At 43.8% G+C, this 21,109-nt stretch overlaps 3 protein-coding genes across 6 annotated transcripts in view; 2 read left to right on the forward strand and 1 right to left on the reverse strand.

Annotated features, from left to right (window-relative positions):
- LOC309540312 (uncharacterized protein) lies at positions 1–6,275 on the reverse strand. Its single transcript, XM_082237099.1, has 5 exons — positions 6,071–6,275; positions 2,870–3,025; positions 1,247–1,375; positions 1,020–1,157; positions 1–461 (listed from the first exon to the last, which is right to left on the reverse strand). Exons 1-5 carry the CDS (start codon positions 6,158–6,160, stop codon positions 372–374), a joined length of 603 nt encoding a protein of 200 aa, XP_082093225.1. The 5' UTR covers positions 6,161–6,275; the 3' UTR covers positions 1–371.
- A 53-nt stretch (positions 6,276–6,328) lies between these two features.
- BBS12 (Bardet-Biedl syndrome 12) lies at positions 6,329–13,642 on the forward strand. 2 transcript variants are annotated; one of them, XM_082236942.1, is made up of 3 exons: positions 7,363–7,645; positions 9,070–11,262; positions 13,264–13,642. In XM_082236942.1, the coding sequence occupies exons 2-3, from the start codon at positions 9,075–9,077 to the stop codon at positions 13,281–13,283; spliced, it is 2,208 nt and encodes a 735-aa protein (XP_082093068.1). In that variant the 5' UTR covers positions 7,363–7,645; positions 9,070–9,074; the 3' UTR covers positions 13,284–13,642. The 2 variants fall into 2 exon arrangements, with proteins under 2 accessions (XP_082093069.1, XP_082093068.1); XM_082236943.1 differs by lacking the exons at positions 7,363–7,645; positions 13,264–13,642 and adding an exon at positions 6,329–6,467 and having other exon boundaries at positions 9,070–11,523.
- Positions 13,643–16,231: 2,589 nt separating this feature from the next.
- Positions 16,232–21,109, forward strand: part of FGF2 (fibroblast growth factor 2) — a 49,403-nt gene continuing 44,525 nt past the window's right edge. The window contains exons 1-2 of one of the 3 annotated variants that reach the window (XR_014223152.1): positions 16,232–16,259; positions 18,082–18,247. The gene's annotated coding sequence lies outside the window, so the exon portion shown is untranslated. Of the gene's footprint in view, positions 16,260–16,284; positions 16,547–16,993; positions 17,071–18,081; positions 18,248–21,109 lie in introns of those variants that run through there. The other 2 variants (XR_014223153.1, XR_014223154.1) reach the window with 2 other exon arrangements.

Raw genomic sequence — 21,109 nt, forward strand, 5'->3', positions numbered from 1 at the left:
TAATTTTTGTTGTTTTTAATGGGGTAGTAAATCATCGTGATATCTCTCAAAGTCCTAGGAAGGAGGCTGCCTGTGCTCTGATCTTACATTTTGCAAGTTTTATAATGTGAACAAATCTTAACTTGGCCAGATATGAACCACAGTTTTCGAGTCAGGAACTGTTTAAATCCAGCACCTTAAAAAAACAACCCCGAACTATTTGGCAGATATATTCTCTCTCTCTCTCTCTCTCTCTCTCTCTCTCTCTCTCTCTCTCTAAAGCACCACTCATCTCCCTCCCTCAATCCAAACCTGCCATACTATTGAGCTCATCATAGAATAGCAGAAATATTTTTAAATATTTGCGGGTCACCTTTTAGGTAACATAGCCATTAATATAGACTGGTCTTCTTCATGATTCTCAAGAACTCCTGTTCATCTATTTCACCATCGCCATCACGGTCAGCTTCATCTATCATTTCCTGTAAAAAAAAACGCTGAAGATTAAGCACTGACCTGGAAGCATCCAGCACTCATTTTGTTAAGTGTTTTCTCAGCTCCATTATAATGCCCAAAATTGAAATGCTTGATGAATAACTATCCTAAATACAAACAAGCAAACTCTTTTGCCAAATGCCTTTGCTTATGTAGTCAAAACAGAACTGCTTAAACACAAGGTATCAGCGGGATTTGAAGACACTCTTGTTTTCAGAACTACAAAAAATAGTCATATTTTTTTCTTTCTCTTGGGGTAAGGGGGGCGGGGGGCAAACTTCCAACAATCAGGACTGAGCATGTTCAGTTCTACAAAATGATCACTGCATGTTGCATGAGTGTGGAGAATACCAGCAAGGGGGAAATAGAACAGCATAATCCGGAAGAGGGGATGGCTGAACAGGTGTTCTTCAGAGCCCTCTGAAATATGCACAAATACAATTAAACAGCCCAATGACCCTCAGTACCGCCAGCTCCAACTATTACCCAACTATTTAAAATATGCAGCATCTATGAATAAAGGCTTAGCAGAGCAAAACATTTACCTGTAACTCTTCATCTGTTAAGTTTTCTCCAAGTTCCTTGGAAACTCTCTTTAGGTTCCTAAATGAAATCTTGCCTGTCCCATCATCATCAAATAATCGGAAAGCCTTTAGGATTTCTTCTTTGGCATCTTTTTCACTCTTTGAAGAAAAGGAAGGGGGAGAGAAGTAAAGGAAGAAGAAGTGCTGACTCTTACTCCAACTGCACAAAAGCAAATTTTATGTCTTACCATTTTTTGGGTCATCATAGTCAAAAAGTCTTCAAACTCTATGACACAGCTTCCTTCTTTCCCGATATCTGCTACCATCTTTCTAATTTCTTCTTTCTTTGGCTCAAAGCCAAGAGCACGCATTGCAACCTGTAATAGAAAGGCAAAAACCACTTTTATACACACAAGTTGGTGTTGGAAACATAAGGGAGAGCCACCTGGAAGCTTGCGTGACTAATGGGCACCAGCTGATTAGCAAGACAGGAAGCTGCCTTAGACCAAGTCAGAAAAATGGTCCATCTACCTCAGTACTGTCAACACTGACTGGCCAGAGTTTCAGACTGGTATATATTTTTTCCAGTCCTATCTAGAGGTTGAAGCTGGGACCTTTTGCACGCAAAGCAGATGCTCTATAACTGAGCTATGGTTGTTTCAGTTTGTGCATTAACAAGCTAAATTTTTATGTATGTAGAAATAGTTCTGAAGCAAGAAACAGGCAGCCTTCACTTACAATCCTAGGAGTATGCCTCACTAAAATCAATAGGGCTTACTTCCAAGCATACATGGTTAGGATCGCACTGGTGCATGCTCTAGTTATCTCTCGCTTGGACTACTGGAAGGGGGGGGAGCAAACTCACAACAGTCAGGCTAGACCCAGACTACTGCAATGCACTCTATGTGGGGCTATCTTTGAAGGTGACCTGGAAACTACAGCTAATCCAGAATGTGGCAGCTAGACTGGTGACTGGGGGCGGCCGCCGAGACCATATAACACCAGTCTCAAAAGACCTACATTGGCTCCCAGTACATTTCCGAGCACAATTCAAAGTGTTGGTGTTGACCTTTAAAGCCCTAAACGGTCTCAGTCCAGTATACCTGAAGGAGCGTCTCCACCTCCATCGTTCTGCCCAGACACTGAGGTCCAGAGCCGAGGGCCTTCTGGCGGTTCCCTCCTTGCGAGAAGCAAAGCTACAGGGAACCAGGCAGAGGGCCTTCTTGGTAGTGGCACCCACCCTGTGGAACGCCCTCCCACCAGATGTCAAAGAGAAAAATAACTACTAAACTTTTAGAAGACATCTGAAGGCAGCCCTGTTTAGGGAAGCTTTTAATGTTTAATAGGTTATTTGTATTTTAGTGCTTAGTTGGAAGCTGCCCAGAGTGGCTGGGGAAACCCAGTCGGATGGGTGGGGTATAAATAAATTATTATTATTATTATTATTATTATTATTATTATTATTATTATTAGACCCCTGACAGTTAAGTCCAGTTGTGAATGACTCTGGAGTTGTGGTGCTCACCTCGCATTACAGGTTGAGGGAGCCAGCGTTTGTCTGCTCCGCAGACAGTTTTTCCAGGTCATGTGGCCAGCATGACTAAGCTGCTTCTGGCGAACCAGAGCAGTGCACAGAAATGCCGTTTACCTTCCCGCCGTAGCGGTACCTGTTTATCTACTTGCACTTTGACGTGCTTTCAAACTGCTAGGTTGGCAGGAGCAGGGACCGAGCAAAGGGAGTTCACCCCGTTGCGGGGATTTGAACCGCCGACCTTCTGATTGGCAAGCCCAAGGCTCAGTGGTTTACACCACAGCGCCACCCGTGTCCCTAGGATCACACTATAAATCGCTAAAAGAATACACACACATACCTTTAATTCTTTAACGTCAATGGTGCCAGATCCATCTGTGTCAAACAAATCAAAAGCTTCCCGGACCTCCTGCTTTTGCTCCTCGGACAATTCATGTTTCAGTCCACTTTTCCTTCGCAGGTTAGCACCCAAGGTTGGTCTTCTAAAACCGGATGCCTTTCATTAAGCGAGAGAAAGAGAGAATTTAAAAATATTATTTGCAGAAAGCTAAAAATAGAATGCGCTGTGGGTAAAACCTCAGCGCCTAGGGCTTGCCGATCGCATGGTCGGTGGTTCGAATCCCCGCGGCGGGGTGAGCTCCCGTCTTTCGGTCCCAGCTCCTGCCCACCTAGCAGTTCGAAAGCACCCCTAAGTGCAAGTAGATAAATAGGTACCGCTTTATAGCGGGAAGGTAAACGGCATTTCCGTGTGCTGCGCTGGTGCTGGCTCGCCAGAGCAGCTTCGTCACGCTGGCCACGTGACCCGGAAGTGTCTCCGGACAGCACTGGCCCCCGGCCTCTTAAGTGAGATGGGCGCACAACCCTAGAGTCGGACACGACTGGCCCGTACGGGCATGGGTACCTTTACCTTTACCTAAAAATAGAATAATACATAGTTATCATATTCTTAAAAAAAAAATTATGTCTACATGTAATTGATTTGCCAAAGTTGCTAAAATTAAAGAGCCGAGGACTTTTGGGCCACAATTGTTTACCTCCCTGCTCCTCACTGTTCTGTATTGAAGTACCTATTATGTCTACTCGTGCAAAGGTGTTCTCACAGGTCTATATTAGATATGGAGAAAGATCAGGCAATACAACCCCCTTCCCCCAGATCTGGCCCATCACATATTGGGGAGAAAGCACGCACAACTCCTTCCCTCCTTCCTAGCACACCAGCGTCACCTGCCCCTCCCCATCTCTACCTGTGGGGATGGAATGTACAACGGCCACCCACATGTGTACAGTTATCAATGCACATAGGCAAAAAGAAAAACATCAGGTTTGATTTTCCTATTAAAAGCAGGAAATTGAGCACGCACACAATTATCATCTACGCACATAGAATTGTGCAAGTGTCACTGGGTTTTTCCCGCCTCGCATATACCATGAAGGGCATGGCAGACATGGTGGGTGGAGACAAGCTGCGCACACATGCTCACCTCCACAAACTGGGGAGATGCATTGTCCAAGCCAGCTCATTCAACAACTACATGGTTGCACATACACAGGCAGACCAGCTGTGTTGAACCAGCCTTTGCCCCAAGTAAGCATGCAGCCGTCCCACCTCACCCTATGCATGTTTTCAACCGAGCCAAGAGGAGCTCTAAGTAGATAGGCACAGACCAGTACCTTTTAAAGCAGCTACTAAGCTCGCTTTTCACTTTCTCAACACCACTTCTGAAGGCACTTCTCTCTTCTGTTTGACAGCCTTGCTTTGCACCCATTTTCACCTTCACCCGTGTCTATGCCTCCCCTCTTATTTTGTGCAATTCACCCCTACACACAGCCCCTCCCATGCTAAGCTGGATCTTCTCCCCCCCCATATTAAACTACTAAGCTTCTTTTTCACCTACTGCCCACTTATTAAGCCCCCATCACCTGTTCTTCAAACACTTTCCTGCCCGTGTTTTCATTATCCTACGCCTTCTGCTGCCTTTTTTGCAACTCCCTTCATACCCATTTTCACCTTTACCCTGCATCCTCCTTCCACACAGACCACACCCACTTTCATATCTCCTCGTCTATTTCGCAGCCTCCCTTTGCCCGCACACTCCGTTATTATCTTCACCCTCCTTTTTTCAACTCCTCCTTACACAGAGACCACATCCGTTCCCATGCTGTAGCCACTTCTGCTGTGATTATATAAATTGCTGTATCTTTAAGGCAAGTAGAATCTTAGAGAAGCACACCTGCCAGTTACTTTGTTCAGTTAGAGAAGGTTCAGTTCAGTTGATAGATGTTGTACCTATACATACATGGGTGTTTATGCTTGCTAATAAAATACCTATTCTAAATGATTACATTGAATCTGGAACTTCATGTTGAAAACAACACGTGGTACCAGGGATGAAATATATTGTGCTAAAGTACTGTGGAATATTTGAGGGCTCTGAATCCTTTTAACTCTTTCACACAGGGCAGCTGAGGAAAGGAAGAGGGAGAAAATTTGAGTACAAGAAAAAAAATGAGAGGCACTGAAAGGAAAATGGCAGTTTTAAACAGTGGCAGAGGGCGACAGTGAGTGGAAAATTGAGGTTTTAAATAACAGAGGGAGATAACTGAGGGGGAAAGTGGTGGATTAAAACAAAGCTTCAGAAAGGAGTGGAGAAAGGCTCTGTTGTGTTACCTTTTCGGTGTTTTGTATCCACCTCTGCTGTTTCTCCTTGTTAAAACCTTTTTTGCAAATTTATTCAGACTTTTCCCACTTCTTCCCCCTCTGTGTCCTTCCCTTCTAGTTCTCACGCCACAGCCACAGCTGTTGTGCAACCTGTCTTCTCTTTGACTCCCCTACCCCTACCCAACCACGACTTCATGCAAATCCAGGACTGTGATGTGACACTGCAAATCTTCTAGTGGAGGCTGTGTGATGGCGGTCTTACCATTATACACACACATGCACATTGTGTGAAGAAGGCATGTTGAATAGTGGCTGTTCAAACTGCCTCAGAGAAGGAATGCTACTTGCTACTTGGAGGCACACAACACAAGTTTGCACAGACGTCTGGAGTGTCTGGGGGCAAACCGAGCAGACCCAGTCACCCTGAAAGCCAAGTAACCCTTCCCCCAACTAAGTCTAAAAAGTGGAGAGGGGCAGGAAAGATGGGGGCTGGCGCAAGAGATCTAGGGCTTGGGCACTGCTGCCCCACAGTCTTCTAAATTTGAGATGGAGGCATCAGTTATAAAGCTAAATGGCACACTTACCTGCAAGGAACTCAGTGGGTCTTACTTCCCTGCAAACATTCAAAGGAGCATTGTGTGCTGTCAGATTCGTATTGGCGTTGTTTTTACTCGCCTCAGCTTATCATAGGAAACCGCGAGAAAACCACGAATAACATGATGGGTGGGGGGTGAAAGATGTTCCGGGGTGGGCAGGCTTTGAAGAGATTGGAATGGGCGGGCAAACAGACAGATTTACCAGCTCTGGTCCTCATAAGTAGCAGGCGGGAGCAGGCACTGTTTTATAATGCATGAAGAACTGCGGGCAGGAAGCACAACTCACCATTCTGTAAAATCTGTCTCGCCCCGCGCTTGGTTCGCTCAACGAAGAGGCGGATGCCGACTCTTCAACCACCTGCGTTCTCTGACTCATGTCGCTCCGCCCCTAAAAGCTGAACACTGTCCTATGACAGAAGGGATTCCCGGCAAGCCCCGGCTCCTTTTCTCTTCCTAGGGCCAATCAGGCGGCAGGAGGGGAGTTGCGGGCCTTGTGACGTCACGCAGAACGCTGTTGCCGTTTCTGGCTGGATACACAAACAAAGCGGAGGCGGTGTCCTGGCAACCGCCCCCGAGGGCGCCGCCGCCGTGCTGTTAACAGGGAGGAGAGAGAGCGGCCAGGGGCTTGATTTATGTCAGGAAGCTGGCCCCTTCTCTATTTGCACTGCGGAGTCCTGGAATAAGTGAGGGAGCAAAAAGAAGGAGGAAAATAAGCTGCCCTTTTAGCATGTGCAGAGTGTCTCTACTAGTACAAATCCCTTAGATGATAGTCACATTGACCCGGGTGGGGAGAACCCTGAACGCCATAGTGCGGTGATGCCAAAGTTGTGAGCAAGCTTTGGAGCTCTCCAGGACGCTTCTTTGGCGTGAATGTTGATACTGGACGTGGGTTGCGCGGGTATCAGGGAGCGAGGGAGGAACAAGAGAGTACAGGAGTCAGAACATGAGGTGAAAAGGCTTCAGTCTGCAGTCTGTCCCTGCAGTGGGTTCTCCCTGCACGCTTTATACATTAACCACGCGGTCCTCTTATGCGCCCGCTGACTTAAACGGGACTTGGCTCTCCGGGAAGTGCACCCAGTAATAAGGCTGCAGTTAATGTGGTTCCTGGGTGAGGAGAGTTTGAGCCGCAAACACTTCCACTTTGAGAAGCGAGTTCCAAGAATTGGCAAGCAAGCAGTCGCACTTTCTAATCCTTTCGGTGTTGGTGTTGCAAGTCGAGAGGAGGGTGAATACACGCACGCATGCACAGCGCACTTCTCTGAAATATTGCACTTAAACGATACTTTCAAGGCAGCATATTCAAACTAATTACAGTCAATACATTTCTTTTCTGTGAATCTACAAGAAAGAAATAGCGGTTATGACTGAGCACAGAGAAGCGCGGGGGAGGGAATCGATAAAATCCAGTAGCAGCAATTCTTGTGCCTTCAAAAATTGTGTGTGTGTGGTCCCTTGCCTCTTCAGATACCACCCAAAAATGCACGGGGGAAACCTCTGCCCTTTTGTATTCTCTGACTGGTCTCCAACCACTGCTCTTCCACAGCTCTCCCCGCCCCCTTTACTTTAGCATCCCCACTAACAGCAAAGGCTGGGCTATCACCCCAGCAAGGGCTGGGTAAGGGCAAGGGCTTCAGTAGATGTTACTGAGCGTGCTCGGAGCTCAGGAGCATGCTCAGTAGAGTGCCTTGAATTCCGTCCGGGGCGGGCAAAAGAGTTGTGCTTGCAGGCTAGCGGGGGCTGGAGAGAGAGAGAGAGAAGCAAAAGCAGCCAGGAGCTCTGTGGAAGGGAGATGAACAGCTGATGCTCAGGCTCAAGGCACAGCGTGATGCCGTCTTTCAAAGGGGAACTTAAAGTTAAGCAGGTAATGTGTTTTTTTAGGGCGGTGTGCTGGGAAGTATTGGGCTATGGTGGTCCTGCTGCCCAGGGAGAGGGCAAGACCTACGCAGCCCTCTCTCCGGGTGCTAAGTGCAGGTGAGCCACCTGGCTGGCAGGGCAGGCAGGTTGTGCAAATAGCAACTGTGCCTTCCCTTGGGGGATGCAGCAGTATGGCTTGAGCCTGCTGGGCCCAGTTTCTTCCTACAGCACACAGCCCAGGCGGAGAGAGGGAGCAAGCAAAGGCGCTGGCAATTGCCCTGGTCACTTGCTGCGTTGCTTAGCGCAGCACAGAGCAGAGGATCCCGTAGTAAGCGATGGCACCCACTCAACAGGACTCAAGCCTTCCAGGAACCGCTACAGCTTAGTAGCAGCTGTTATGCACACAGACTTCCTGGGAAATTGAGGCCTTGGCAAGCTCTTCCTGCAAGCGTTGAATATTTATACCAGGCATTACCTGGACACCACAAAGGACAGAAGAAAGGTACACAGATAGGGCCACGTTCCCTTTATTTGTTCAACCCGTTATCCATCATAAACCAACAAGTTAATAATGCACATGAGTTTTAAAACCACTTGACCTGCAAGTTCATGCTACTTCAGAAATGGGAGATGTATTCATTTATTGCCTGAGGGCTATTTTGCCAGTTTATTGCCATGTGTGTGCCAAAAATGCACCTGTGCACACACTCTTGAGCACACAAATGCACATTTGCAACAGCTAAAGTAGGATTTTGATTCTCTTGGCCTCTGACCTGGCACGCCATGGCAACCCTACAGATTATACTAATCTGTGTGTATGTGTGCACTCATTCAGGTAAAAAGTGTTGCTAAAGCATTCAAAACCAGGGAATTTTTCTGCCCTGGAAGAGGTGTTTCCTCAGGACATAAAGGTGATTCTGAGAACTGCCTTGCCAAATAGAACACTTTGGAATCCTTTGGTGTGGCCAACTTAGATTCCACCCAGGGAACGGATCCAGATGCTGCATCTAGTATCATCCCCTGTTTCTGCTTCTTATGTTACTTAGACAATTAAGGATTTGGTAGGTTTTGCAACAAAAAATGATGCAAGTCCATTATTTTAATGGAGAAAGACATATAGCCTTTCCCATTTCCTGTCCTTGCTCCTGTGATGTTCTCTTCCTAATAAAGTCCTCACAGTTTCTCTGGTAGTGGGTGTGGCTTCTTTACCTTCCTTAATTCTAATGCTGGCATCTTAGTTTCCTGTTCTGCACCCACTTGGTATCCCCCAATATGTGAGAAGCATGGATTTTTATTTCCTTCAGGAAAATGGATAAGTTGATATGCCACCTTGGAAACATTAAAAGTAAGATCCAACACTGTGGAATGGATGAAGTAAGAGCTGGAAGGCATTAAAAGGCAGAAGCAATAAGTCTTGTGTTTCATTTGTAGATGTCATGGCTTTCCGGAACATGAACAGAAAGAGGCATATTGGACTGCAGCAACTTTCAGCTTTGGCATCCACCGGAAGGACATTTTTAGGACCAGTGAAATCACCCAAATTTATTGTTGATGAATGTACTCCTGGCGGTGTGTTGGTTTGTTCTGCAGTAAGACTTCTTGAAAGCTTGGATTTAACTAGTGCAGTGGGACAGCTTCTTAATGAAGCCATCCAGGCACAGAACAAAGAATATAGAACTGGGACAACTACCCTGTTGTTTCTTGTCAGCATTTGGAGCAAGGCTGTACTTGAATGCCTTCAGCAGGGTGTTCCGCTTTCCATAGTGGTAGCTGAGATGTTTGAAGGCCTGAACTCTTGCATTGAACATCTGCAGTGCCTTACATTATCACTACACAACATGCAGCAAAGACTATATGATATTCCTATTAAATGTGATGACAAAGCCTCCAATGACATCTGTTCTGGCATTGCTGGAAAACAGGTAATTGAAATGAAAACTCCAGATACCAAATCCTACAATAGTTATTTGCTTGAACATCCTTATGATTATGCACAAGTATCAGAAGAAGAATCAGAAATTGCTACAATCCCGGAAGCAAATGCATGCTATTGTCAGGGAAAGTGTGCATGTCCAGGAGTATTGACTGCAGGCAGCAGAATTAGTTCACTAGGTAAATCAGTCGAAACCAGTTGTGGTTTTACAGTTTGCAAAACTGTGAGTCAGAAAAGCTTTAGTTTTCAAAGCTGTCCTTTGGGTGCCTCAGGCCGCAAGAAAATATCAAAAGTAACCCACTTCAGTAGGCACTTAAGCAGTATAAAGGAAAGTCTTTCACTGCAACAAACCAATCAGCCGGCCAAATGCACAAAACCTTTTAATGGGTTAAGTGATTTGGGACAACTGGCAATGTCTTTGAGCCATGGAAATTGGCACGCAATGAAACTGGTACAGGATATTCTCAGATGCCAGCTGCAGACTGCCAACAGAATGGCTGGTGTCTATCCTTTCCAATTTAATATTTCAGAAGTTGTGACATGTTGTTTACCAGGCATGTCTGAAAGTCATTCTTGTGTCTGTCCTGGGTACATCACTTTATTACACCCAGAGAAAGTTGCTGTTGCTAAGCAGCTCCAGGATAGGCCTCTTCGTATTATTCTTGCCGATGGTGACCTGAGCGAAACATACCACCATCTGGGGTTTAACAGGTCACAGAATGTAAGGATGTTCTTAGAAAATCCAGTTGCTGAAGACAACAGCTCAAGATTGTGGGTCAACTCCATGCTGGATATTCTGATTCAGTCCAGGGTAAATCTAGTTTTGGTACGAGGCAACACATCAGCAAGTTTAGAAGAAAGATGCCTGCTGAATAAGATAGTGACAATTAACGGGGTAGCTGACAATGTATTGAAGGCTTTTAGTGATGTTACAAGAGCAGACAGAGTGACTTACCTCACCCAAGTGAATGAGCATTGCATAGGTGAGGGTGTCTGTCTGAACCTCTGTGGAGCATTAAAGTTAAATTGGGTTGGATTGGATGGCCAAATGCCAGTTGCTTTAACAGCGAAAGGCATTCACCTGATAACAGCTGTGCTTAGTTGCCCAGTTATATCCAAGATGCAAGCCATCGAAGATCAGTTTTGGACCTGCGCTCACCGTGTGCATCATGCCCTTCTCGATCAAGCAGTCTTTCCAGGAGGTGGCACCGTGGAGCTCCTGTGTCTTGCTTATCTTGAGAATCTGGAGAAAGCAGCCAAGAATTCCAGGGAAGAAGGGTTTCATGATGGCCACTCTTGGCTTGCAAAAACTTCAGAGCAATATAAAGCTCTGGTGCTTAATGCTTTGTCACGTGGTTGGCACCAGTACATTTGTACCGTTATGTGTAACAGTGCAGACTCTGCATCGGAGCTTGAAGCCAGCACCTTTATACAACAGCATCTCAGGAAAGCAGCCTTGAGTGGTTTGCCATCCACCTACTTGCTGGATGAGTTTAAAAAGGGGAAGATGGGAACAGCAAGCCCTGAACATGGTGGGACATTTGAAAAGCCTCTGAAAGTATATGACAATGTTACTGCTAAAATGGAAGCATGGCGTAGAGCTCTAGATTTGGTGCTGTTAGTGCTTCAAACAGATGCTGAAATTATCACAGGGCCTAAGAGGGATCAGTTGCTAAAGTCGCAGGCCTCAAGTGAGTTCATGTTTTTGTAAGTAATGTGCAGGCCTGCATATGGTTATGTTAACAAGTATTCCTGGCCAAGTTCAGAAGCAAAAAATATATGACGAGAATAAAATTCAGAATGATTCCTTCTTCGTTTTAGAAATCAAAATCCATTCCCAAAAAAGGACTCAAGTCTTGGAAGGGCACGTTCCTCATAATCTCCATTTAATCATAATTTCTTTTATTTTTTTCCTAGATATTGCCATTGACCACAGGTGTGTTATCAGTAAATTCCATTCATTTCAGCAGGACGTAAAATTGTGTGATAATCTGGGCTCCATTCAAGCTGAACTATTTAAGGGCTCCATTCTAAAGTACAACTAGTTTGTTTCTTTTTAAAAATGATATAATTCTTCTTTATAAATTTAGATGGTGCCTTTTAACCTTGTTTTAAGGCATGCAAATAAATTTAAGGTTATAAATTTGGAGGGGGGGACCAGTATATCATTAGGTCACGTGGGTGTAGGCAATAAAGTGCCATTGAGATTTCTTTTTGGAAGTTCCAGTGGCTGTCCTTGAGGGGAAGATCTGTTAACACTTCTCCTGGGGACAGGGATTATTTGTTAAGCTACTCTGGGTATTGTAGTCTTGTGAGGGGAATCGTGACCTCCTAACAACTCTAAGCATCTTTAACAAACTACAGTTCCCAGGTTTCTTTGGGGGAAGCCCATGACTTTCAAGGAGTATAATACTGCTTTAAACGTATGGTACATATGAGGTGAGGCCTTATCTCAGTTGTTGATGTTACCCACATTTGCAGTTCCTCAAAGGACCCATAAGATACTTCAAGGGGAGTTCAAATAAAGCCTCTCTGCAGCTTAACTCTGCCAAAACAACTCTTGTGCATCACATCTGTTGGAAGGAGTTGCTGACACAGGAACACCAGTGTATTACTCTAGCCTTGGATCCCAGCAGTAGTGTTGCTGTTGTTGGCATCCGTCTATCTTGAGAGGCGATGGAGTCAAACCAATGCATTAGTAGCCCTGAAGTGATATATCGGGGGCGCAAGCCTGGGCAGTATGTATGGAGGTCCTGGGCTGCGCAGATGACAAGACCCCACTCTTGGCCTCGCTAATATGCATAAATTCAGAATTGTAGCATGTTCTATATGCACTATATTATAAAGTAGTGTTTGTTTCTGTTATTTTATTTATTTCTTACATTTGTATCCTATCTCTCCTCCAATGAGCTCATGGTAGCGTATATAGTATCTCTGTCTCATTTCATCTTCACAAGAACCCTGTGTGGTTGGTTAGGCTGAGAGAGAACAACTGGTCCAAGGTTGCTCACCTAATCTCATGGCATGGATTTGAACCCAGATTATAGCAAACTGCATCTGATAGAGTAATTACAACTTGCCTCTAATAATTATTAGCTACCTGGTATCAAGTAGATTTCTTCTAAAGGCATGTTGACAAATAGGCATGTAAGTTTTTTCATGCTGTGACAAATAGCAGTTGTGGGGGATTTTCATGAGGAAAATTGTGCCCCCCTCAAACCATGTTTGCAGTACAGATCCCTCTTCCTCCTTGCAACAGCTGTCTGCAAAAAGTTTCTAGTGAGTGGAGATGCATTTCATTCATCTCCATAACATTGCAGCCAACAAACCCTTTAAAACGACTTACCTTTAAAATGAGTAGTTCACACATCGTAGGAAGCTCTTGTGGAAAATGAACGTAAATGGTGGTAGCTGCATGATTTCCTGAGGCTGAAACCTTTCCGGCATGACACCAATGCCTGGCACCAGTTGTGTTAAGATCAGATTTATACGTGGCATAAACTGTGGTTCCTGTCTTGTACTCAGATGCATACATTTTTAAAGCATGACATTGGTAGCTCACAGTTTTCAAGTGTGGTTGGGAATTGGAAGCTACTTCAGACCCTGGAAAGTATGAAAAGCCTTCTATACTTAAAACAAACTATTTTGTGAGCCATCAACACCATAACTAATTCCACTAACATTCATTTCAGGAACAAGAAAATCCCAATGAAACTGAGGACTGGGGCTGATACTTTTAAAAAGGACAGCGATGAGTGCAGCATTTCTTCGCTTGCATTTGTTATAATGCAAATGCAAACAAATATATTTGTTCGCTTGTATTTGTTATTTGCTCTCTGATTGGACCTGGACTTGGGACCCCAGCAACACCCATGACTGAAGATTAGGTGATCTAGAGCTTGAAATAGGATATTGAAATGAGAGTGTCTTCTTTTTATCATCATCAATCATCATCATCATCGTTACTATTCCTTTTAGCCAGCAGATGGCAATCTACAGTTCTCTTGTATACTCGAACTCTAAACACATTGCAAAGAAGTCAGTCTAATTAAATCCAGTGAAGATATGCTCTATAGCACGGGTGTCCAAACTTTTTTCAAAGAGGGCCAGATTTGATGAAGTGAACATGTATGAGGTCCGACCACAGTTGTAGAGCTTTTTTTAGGATTTTACCCCAAAGTTGTTGTTGTTTACCTTTTTTAGGATTCCCCCCCCCCCGGAGTTCTGGACCTTTTTTAAGGATTAGTCACCAAATACTATTCATATACCTTTTGGCTTGGATCACAGGCAGCACAGAGGGAACGGTGGGTGGGAGTGAGGGATGACTGGAGCAAGGCAGCAAGAGCCAAATGACGGACGGAAGAGAAGGCTGAACGGCCGCTGCCGCAAGCCAGCAAACAGCCAGGATACAGAGGTGGGCACATTCGAGAGCTGACAGGAGGATGGTACCTAGAGCCAAACACAGGGCGCCAGCGTGAGCAGGCAACCAGCAGTGTTGGAGCAAAACCAGCAGAGAGGAGGACATATGTGTGAGACGATGGCTAGCCACAGCAAGTCACAGCGAATAACCACTGGTGGGGCCAGATTAAACCGACTGGTGGGCCGGATTTGGCCCCCAGGCCGGACTTTGGACATGCCTGCTCTATAGGGAGGCTGTGTGATTTGACAGCTGATCTGCTTTGACAGATAATCATTTTTAAAAATGTATGGTATTTTTAGTAACCCCAAATAATCAGACTAGAAAGAGCAGCATTAGATCACTGAGCAAAGAAGCTTTGTAATTGGTGGGTTCATGCTTCATGTTTTCTTGATATTAACTTCGGACAGTTGTCAAAGTCAAGAAATTCATTGCTGAGAATACAAAAGGTTCAGGGCTAATATTAAGGAAAGGCTTTGACCATCATACAGTAAGAATAGGTGGGAAATAATTTGACGGGCAATTCCAATTTAGAACAACTTGGTTTTCCATGAGGCTAAACACAGTTGGCAAAGGTTAGTTGTATCTGTCTGGTTATCACATAGAAGACAGTGATACCTGCCAAGCAATTGGTGGATTAAAAATTCAGCACAGAGCAAATGTAGAGATATTTCCCCAGTTCTTTGATTAGCACCTTTGTTATGTACTGAGTTGAATAGGATCCAAATGCAGCGGTCTGACTGGTCCTTGAACAATAGGATTCAGAATGCAGCAGTTTGATTGGTCCTAGAACAATGCAGCAGTATGATTGATCCGCAGGAGCCACCCAATCCAGCTCCAGATGGAAGTGAATCCGCAACCTGATTGGCCTACAGGAGAAGTCCGGAATTAGCCAATCACGTGCGGCCCATTGTAAAAATAATGTACAGTGGTGCCCCGCAAGACGAATGCCTTGCAAGACGGAAAACTCGCTAGACGAAAGAGTTTTCCGTTTTGGAGGTGCTTCGCAAAACGAATTGCCTATGGGCTTGCTTCACAAGACGACAATGTCTTGCAAGTTCCTGCTGGTTTTTTTTCCTCCCCCCCCCCTTTTTCTAAGCCGCTAAGCTGATCCGATCAGCAGCTAAGCCGCTAAAAGCCGCTAATAGCGCTAATCCGCTAATCCGTCAATGGGCTTGCTTCGCAAGACGAAAAAACCGCTAGACGAAGAGAATCACAGAACGGATTCTTTTCGTCTTGCAAGGCACCACTGTATATAAAGCAGATATTTTGGGGAAACTTTCATTCCTCACTACTATGAGCTGAATAAAGAGCATGAAATCCAAACTCGACTCTGAGTATATTTCAACCTTAAAAAAATTATGTTATCTCATGAGTATTGAAAATATTATTTCTTCCCAGAACTATACCATATACTGCCAGGTTTTTTTCTGCAGCTGAAAACTTTCATTAGTCCTTCTGATTTTTGTCCTTTACTTGAAGATATTTAGAAAAGTACTTTCCTACCCCCGCCAACTTCTTTTTGGTTTTTGTGTTTCCATTGGTCACTATTTATGAGTATGTTTGAACATGTGACGTAAAAAAGATTCTTCACTGAATGTTTTTGCAGTGGATAAAAGGTAAACAGACAGTTCTGTAGCCTTCTGAAACCTTGTTTTTTCTCATTAAAAGGAAGCCAGTTTTCCTGTGCTAACCTCAGAAAAGGAGCTACACGGGGCTTCTGTGTGGCACGCTGTCTGAGGTAAACAACAAAAAAGTCCAACCATACCATTAAATGGTACTTCAGCGGAGTTTCTAATGCATATATTAACTGGCTAATGCAGAGCATTGATTTTATTTCACACTATTTCTGAAGCACAGTGCATCACTCTTAACTGTGCAAACACGGCAACACACAACCATGGTCCCCAAGGTATTATTTTTGGAAGTCACATTTTGAGCAACACTCAGAAACCTCAGTGCGTTAGGTACACTGGGGCTTGATGGGCAGTGTAGTGCATCTCGAACCCGTTCACCATAAGAATGTCAGAGAAAGGTCACTTCAAGGCAAAAAGATAAATGCAAGTTGTGGGATAAATCAGCCCTCAATAAAACTGCACATTAGACATAATAAACAGTATCATTACTCACTGGAAAATGCTTAATGCTTTTTGTTATGTGTAAAACAGCAGCAGGAAATCCCCTATTTTGGGGTGGGACACATGAAGATGATGTCAGATGAGTCTCATTGCTGAGCCAAATTACAGCTCATTAGTCTGATGTGCATTCCAGGTTGGTCATATTGTTTCCCCTCCTCCCACCAGCTCTTCCCCCATCATCCAGAGAGTGTAGAAAAGTATTTCCTATGGAGGACAAAGTACTGGAGATGTGTGGTGTTTTATTTATGTGTGGAGATGTGTGTTTTATTTGTGGACTACTGCAACGCGCTCTACGTGGGGCTACCTTTGAAGGTGACCCAGAAACTACAGCTAATCCAGAATGCGGCAGCTAGACTGGTGACTGGGAGTGGCCGCCGGGACCACATAACACCGGTTCTGAGAGATCTGCATTGGCTCCCAGTACGTTTCCGAGCACAATACAAAGTGTTGGTGCTGACCTTTAAAGCCCTAAACGGCCTCGGTCCTGTATACCTGAAGTAGCATCTCCACCACCATCGTTCAGCCCAGACACTGAGATCCAGCACCGAGGGCCTTCTGGCGGTTCCCTCATTGCAACAAGTGAGGTTACAGGGAACCAGACAGAGGGCCTTCTCGGTAGTGGCGCCCACCCTGTCGAACACCCTCCCTTCAGATTTGAAGGAAATAAGCAGCTATCCTATCTTTAAAAGACATCTGAAGGCAGCCCTGTTCAGGGAAGTTTTTAATATTTAACGCTGTACTGTTTTTAACACTTGATTGGGAGCCGCCCAGAGTGGCTGGGGAAACTCAGCCAGATGGGCGGGGTATAAATAATAAATTATTATTATTATTATTATTATTATTATTATTATTATTATTGAATGTGTAGATCATTATGGGCATGAAGCATCAATCCTGAAAAAGCAAAAAACCCCACCTACTACAGAAAACTTCCCCTACCTGGGGTGGGTAACACACTTATTTTAAATTACTCCCTGTTGATCATGCTGCTTCTGGTTGGGTGGCTCCTAGTGTTACAACTCTCTTGTAAGCTATAAGCAGAATTGCTCTATACCTTCAGCATTATTAAGGGTATTCTGCTTTTTCTGTGAGTACACCTTGTTAGGTCTCATCCTCACCAGTGGGTGAGACGTAGCTGCTGTGGGACCATTTGAAACTCAATGCACATTTACTGTAGTTTGTGTGTTGGGTGCCATTTTATGACTCTGTGGCACTTCATAGTGGGGTGATCTCCCCTCTGACCTTGAGGTTCCACAGAATGCCAGGCTACTTCAGAGTAGACCTGTTGAGTCCTTTGTTCTCAGAAGTCAGGAACCCAGTTCATCACAGGACCTGCCAATGGGCTTCTCCTAAGCTTTTTTCCTTCTAGGTTGGCCTAGGTACTTAATTAACACAGGCCATGTTATTGCTTCTTTCCTCACCCAAGTTACCTTCCCTTTGGCTCCCTGGTCTTTAAATTTGTCATCTGCCTACTTAGCCTGTCAGCCTTGAGTCATTTGAAGTGTTGAGGCAGAGGGAGCCGCCCTACTCCTTGTCTGTCGATGCCTGACTGTGTTGTTGTTGGAAGTGCTAAACACTGTGGCATTCCCCCCCCCCCGTTGTATTTTCAGCTGTTTGTTTGTTTGTCCATTCATTCATTCATTTTCTGTCTCCCTCCCTTTCCTGCGTGTGACACACACACACACACAGTACTTCATTAAGAGAAGTATAATTCAATTACCATGTAACAGTACTATTACACTTGACTAAGTTGGGTACCAAATAACCCATAAGTCATCTAACTCAATATATGTTGAGTCATTGATTGTTTGAAAGATTGCCTTGCATAGCTGGTAGCCAAAACTGTTCACAACTGCAAATTCCACTGTTTCTTTACCTGTTGGGCAGTAGTGCACATACCTGTTTCTATATAGATATACCCTATATAGACTATACCTATCCTTTATATTTTGTAGTGCCTTAAAGTGCCATTTTAAGAATGTAAGGAGAGCCCTTTGGATCAAAGCAAAGGACTATGAGCTCCAGCTTCTTTTCTCCACACTGGCCAACCAGGCACCCAGGAGAAGGCCCCCAGTGAGGCATAAGGACAATAACCCTCTTACACTTCTTCCCCAGCAACTGGTAATTCACAGGCATGCCACTTTTGATCTTGGGTGTAGTATATAGGCACTGTCAGCCACCGAGAGCCTTAACCTCCATGAATTTGTCTAAACCCCTAAGCCTTATTTGGTTGAATAGCTCACACTATTATTAACAATTGTGTGGAACAAAGGGAGGCTGCAGTTGTCACTGGTATCCTTCTGAACTGCCAGAGATGGGGATACTATTTTTAATGGTTCCACTCTTATTGTGTAGACAGGTGCTTGGTGATGATGCTGCACTCTTATGGGAATCCTGTGAACTGCCATAGGGGGTGATCTTGATCTTGCTGTTTAACATTTAAATTAAACCAAGGGACTACAAGTTTGGTGCTGCCAGTCTCCTGGCAGCCGTCTTTGTTTAGAGAAGAGGCTTCCCATGGGAGATGTAACAGAAGCACTGAATGATTGTTGCACTAGGTGGCAGTACTGGAAAATGCACTGAGGTGCACTGTTTGAAAATGAAAACGTTATAACTTGATGATAAATGCACAATGTATTTTTAATCAAAACAGGAAGCACTAAAGTTTGGCTATTCCCTCAGATTGTTTTACAAAGCCAAATGGGGGAAGGGGGGAAAGTTTGGCATGTTATGCCTTGGAAAAAAATAGGCATATAAAGGAGAAGAATTAATTTGTGCAAGAAGAGAAAATGTTGAAATTGCTATATCTCAGCCATTGCTCAAAATATCTGTTTTAAATTTGGTCAACTATGGCACTAAATACATAGGTCCTACGTGCTTAAGTTCAAACAGTTTAGACCACCTTTGTTTTATTAACATGTAGAACATTCAGGCTTCATAATGGTGGGACGCAGTTTGACCTCTCGTAACTTGACGGTATTGGCACTCTTGTGCCTGTATAATATAAAGGTGTTTACATTAGAGGTTGTTTGTTCGCTTCATTATATTGCATCGTATATGTACCACTTTATGTTGATCATGTGGGGATTGTGTTTTGTATTATTAGAAACTTTTTATTCACTCTGCAGTTTCCTTAGGGGAGCCTACTAGATGGAATTCAGACTTCTTTTTTAATAGAATCCATTTTTGGTGGGTTTTTAAAAGCTCCTTTTTTGTATTGGAATGCTTTTGGAGCTGTAGGTTGATTTTAATTTGCAGCTGCTGTTTAGCTGTCCGTAATTAACTTGATGTCTAAACGTGGTTTTATTGATGCTTGTAATTTTTCTTCTGCTGTTTTATTGTGGTTCTATGCAGTTATATTTAATATTCTTGGGTATTTACTGCAAGCTGCTTTGGGAAGCCTACTAAAAGTCCAAGTGGTGAGATAAAAATACAAAATGAATTAAAAAAAATAAAGTGAATATCAGATACAAACTTTACTATAATGTTCTTTATGGTAGTTTGGATGTTTCATAGTGCCTTTCATTTCAGTTTTTGTTTTGTTTATCTTCCACGGTCATTATCAGGGTGTGTGTGTGTATGGTTTTAAAGAAAAGCTTTAGGAATTAATGTTTGGCATAATGATTCCACTATGGTCCCTGCCAATAAACACTTCATTAGCATCTTCTCAGTTTTTGTTGGCATTTCAGTTTTGTTTCCCCTATCTTCCATCATAATTATCAGAGTGTTCTTCCTTGGTTAGAAAAGCTTTAGAAGTTTATTTTTGGGCATATCTACAGCTGCACTCCATTTCCCTCCAATAAACACTTCCTCTTTCTTTCTTTCTTTCTTTCTTTCTTTCTCTTATACCTTGCAAAACTCCATCTACTGCACACATCAAGTGTGCCCCCAATCTGGTCCTCCCTCTGATGTTGCTGGACTCTCTCCAGATGCAGCTCCAACTTGGGATGATGAGAGTCCAGTAACTTCTGCAGGGCACCATATTAGCTGACATGCATAATGGACTGAATTCCAGAATTGTGCCAACTGTAGCTTAAGCTTCCAAACATAAAACCAAATCCTGGTTTAGAACTCTTTGTGTGTCATTCTTTCTCTGCTCACTGATCCAGCGGCTTCCGTAGGGCAACAACTATCATATCAATGGTTTACCATGCCAAACAACAGTAGCAACAACAAAACGACAACAACACTTAAATGCAAAATCCACTTCAATCCATGGTTTCTGACTTTAGTTTGCCAATCCAGACTGATGAAAGTGAAGCTTTCTTGGCCATGGTTTGCTGTGGTGCCAGAGCTGAGCCACACTCACACATATATCTCTAAATTATTTCCCTCCATCCTTTTCCCCCTTATGTCTGACCAATATCTGAACGTGCACACAAGTCTTTGTTCACATTTTTTTAAAACCCAAATGTCAGCCTAACCTTTTCTTAAGGGAAAAAGAGCAGTCCCCCCTCCCCTTATATCAGTAACGTACCACAACGAAACAGCATACAAATAAGGATGTCCTCTCTAAACATTCTGACTAGCTGATTAAAATTGGTCCATGCAGATTAATCAGTTAAATCTTCAGCTGTTTAAGCTACCAATTAAACCCTGGAGGCTTGCTAAAATGCAGCTGTCTTTAAATAGTTCCTAGGATACAATTACACTCTGAGTGTAAAGTTCTCTCTTCACATCTACTTTTTATGCTCCATTAGTAAAAAAACAAAACAAAAACAAAATCCCAAAAACTCCAGCTCTATAAATATGCATTGATTAATGATTCTTTATATTAGTTATCCAGTTCAGGAAAAAAAGTATACAGTATGCATGGTTTTTAATAAATCTTCACTAGGGAAAAAGTTAGGTCCTGTTCCTCTCACACACAGGGAGCATAATTTAGCAGATGATCACAACTGAATTTCTTGTGTTTCCATTTTCCAGAGGATTTTGTGTGTGTGTCTCCAGTGTTGATCATTAAGCAAACAACTGGGCAAGCTT

This window comes from Podarcis vaucheri, assembly GCF_965113315.1.
Source record: "Podarcis vaucheri genome assembly, chromosome: 9".
In the NCBI taxonomy this organism is placed as follows: Eukaryota; Metazoa; Chordata; class Lepidosauria; order Squamata; family Lacertidae; genus Podarcis; species Podarcis vaucheri.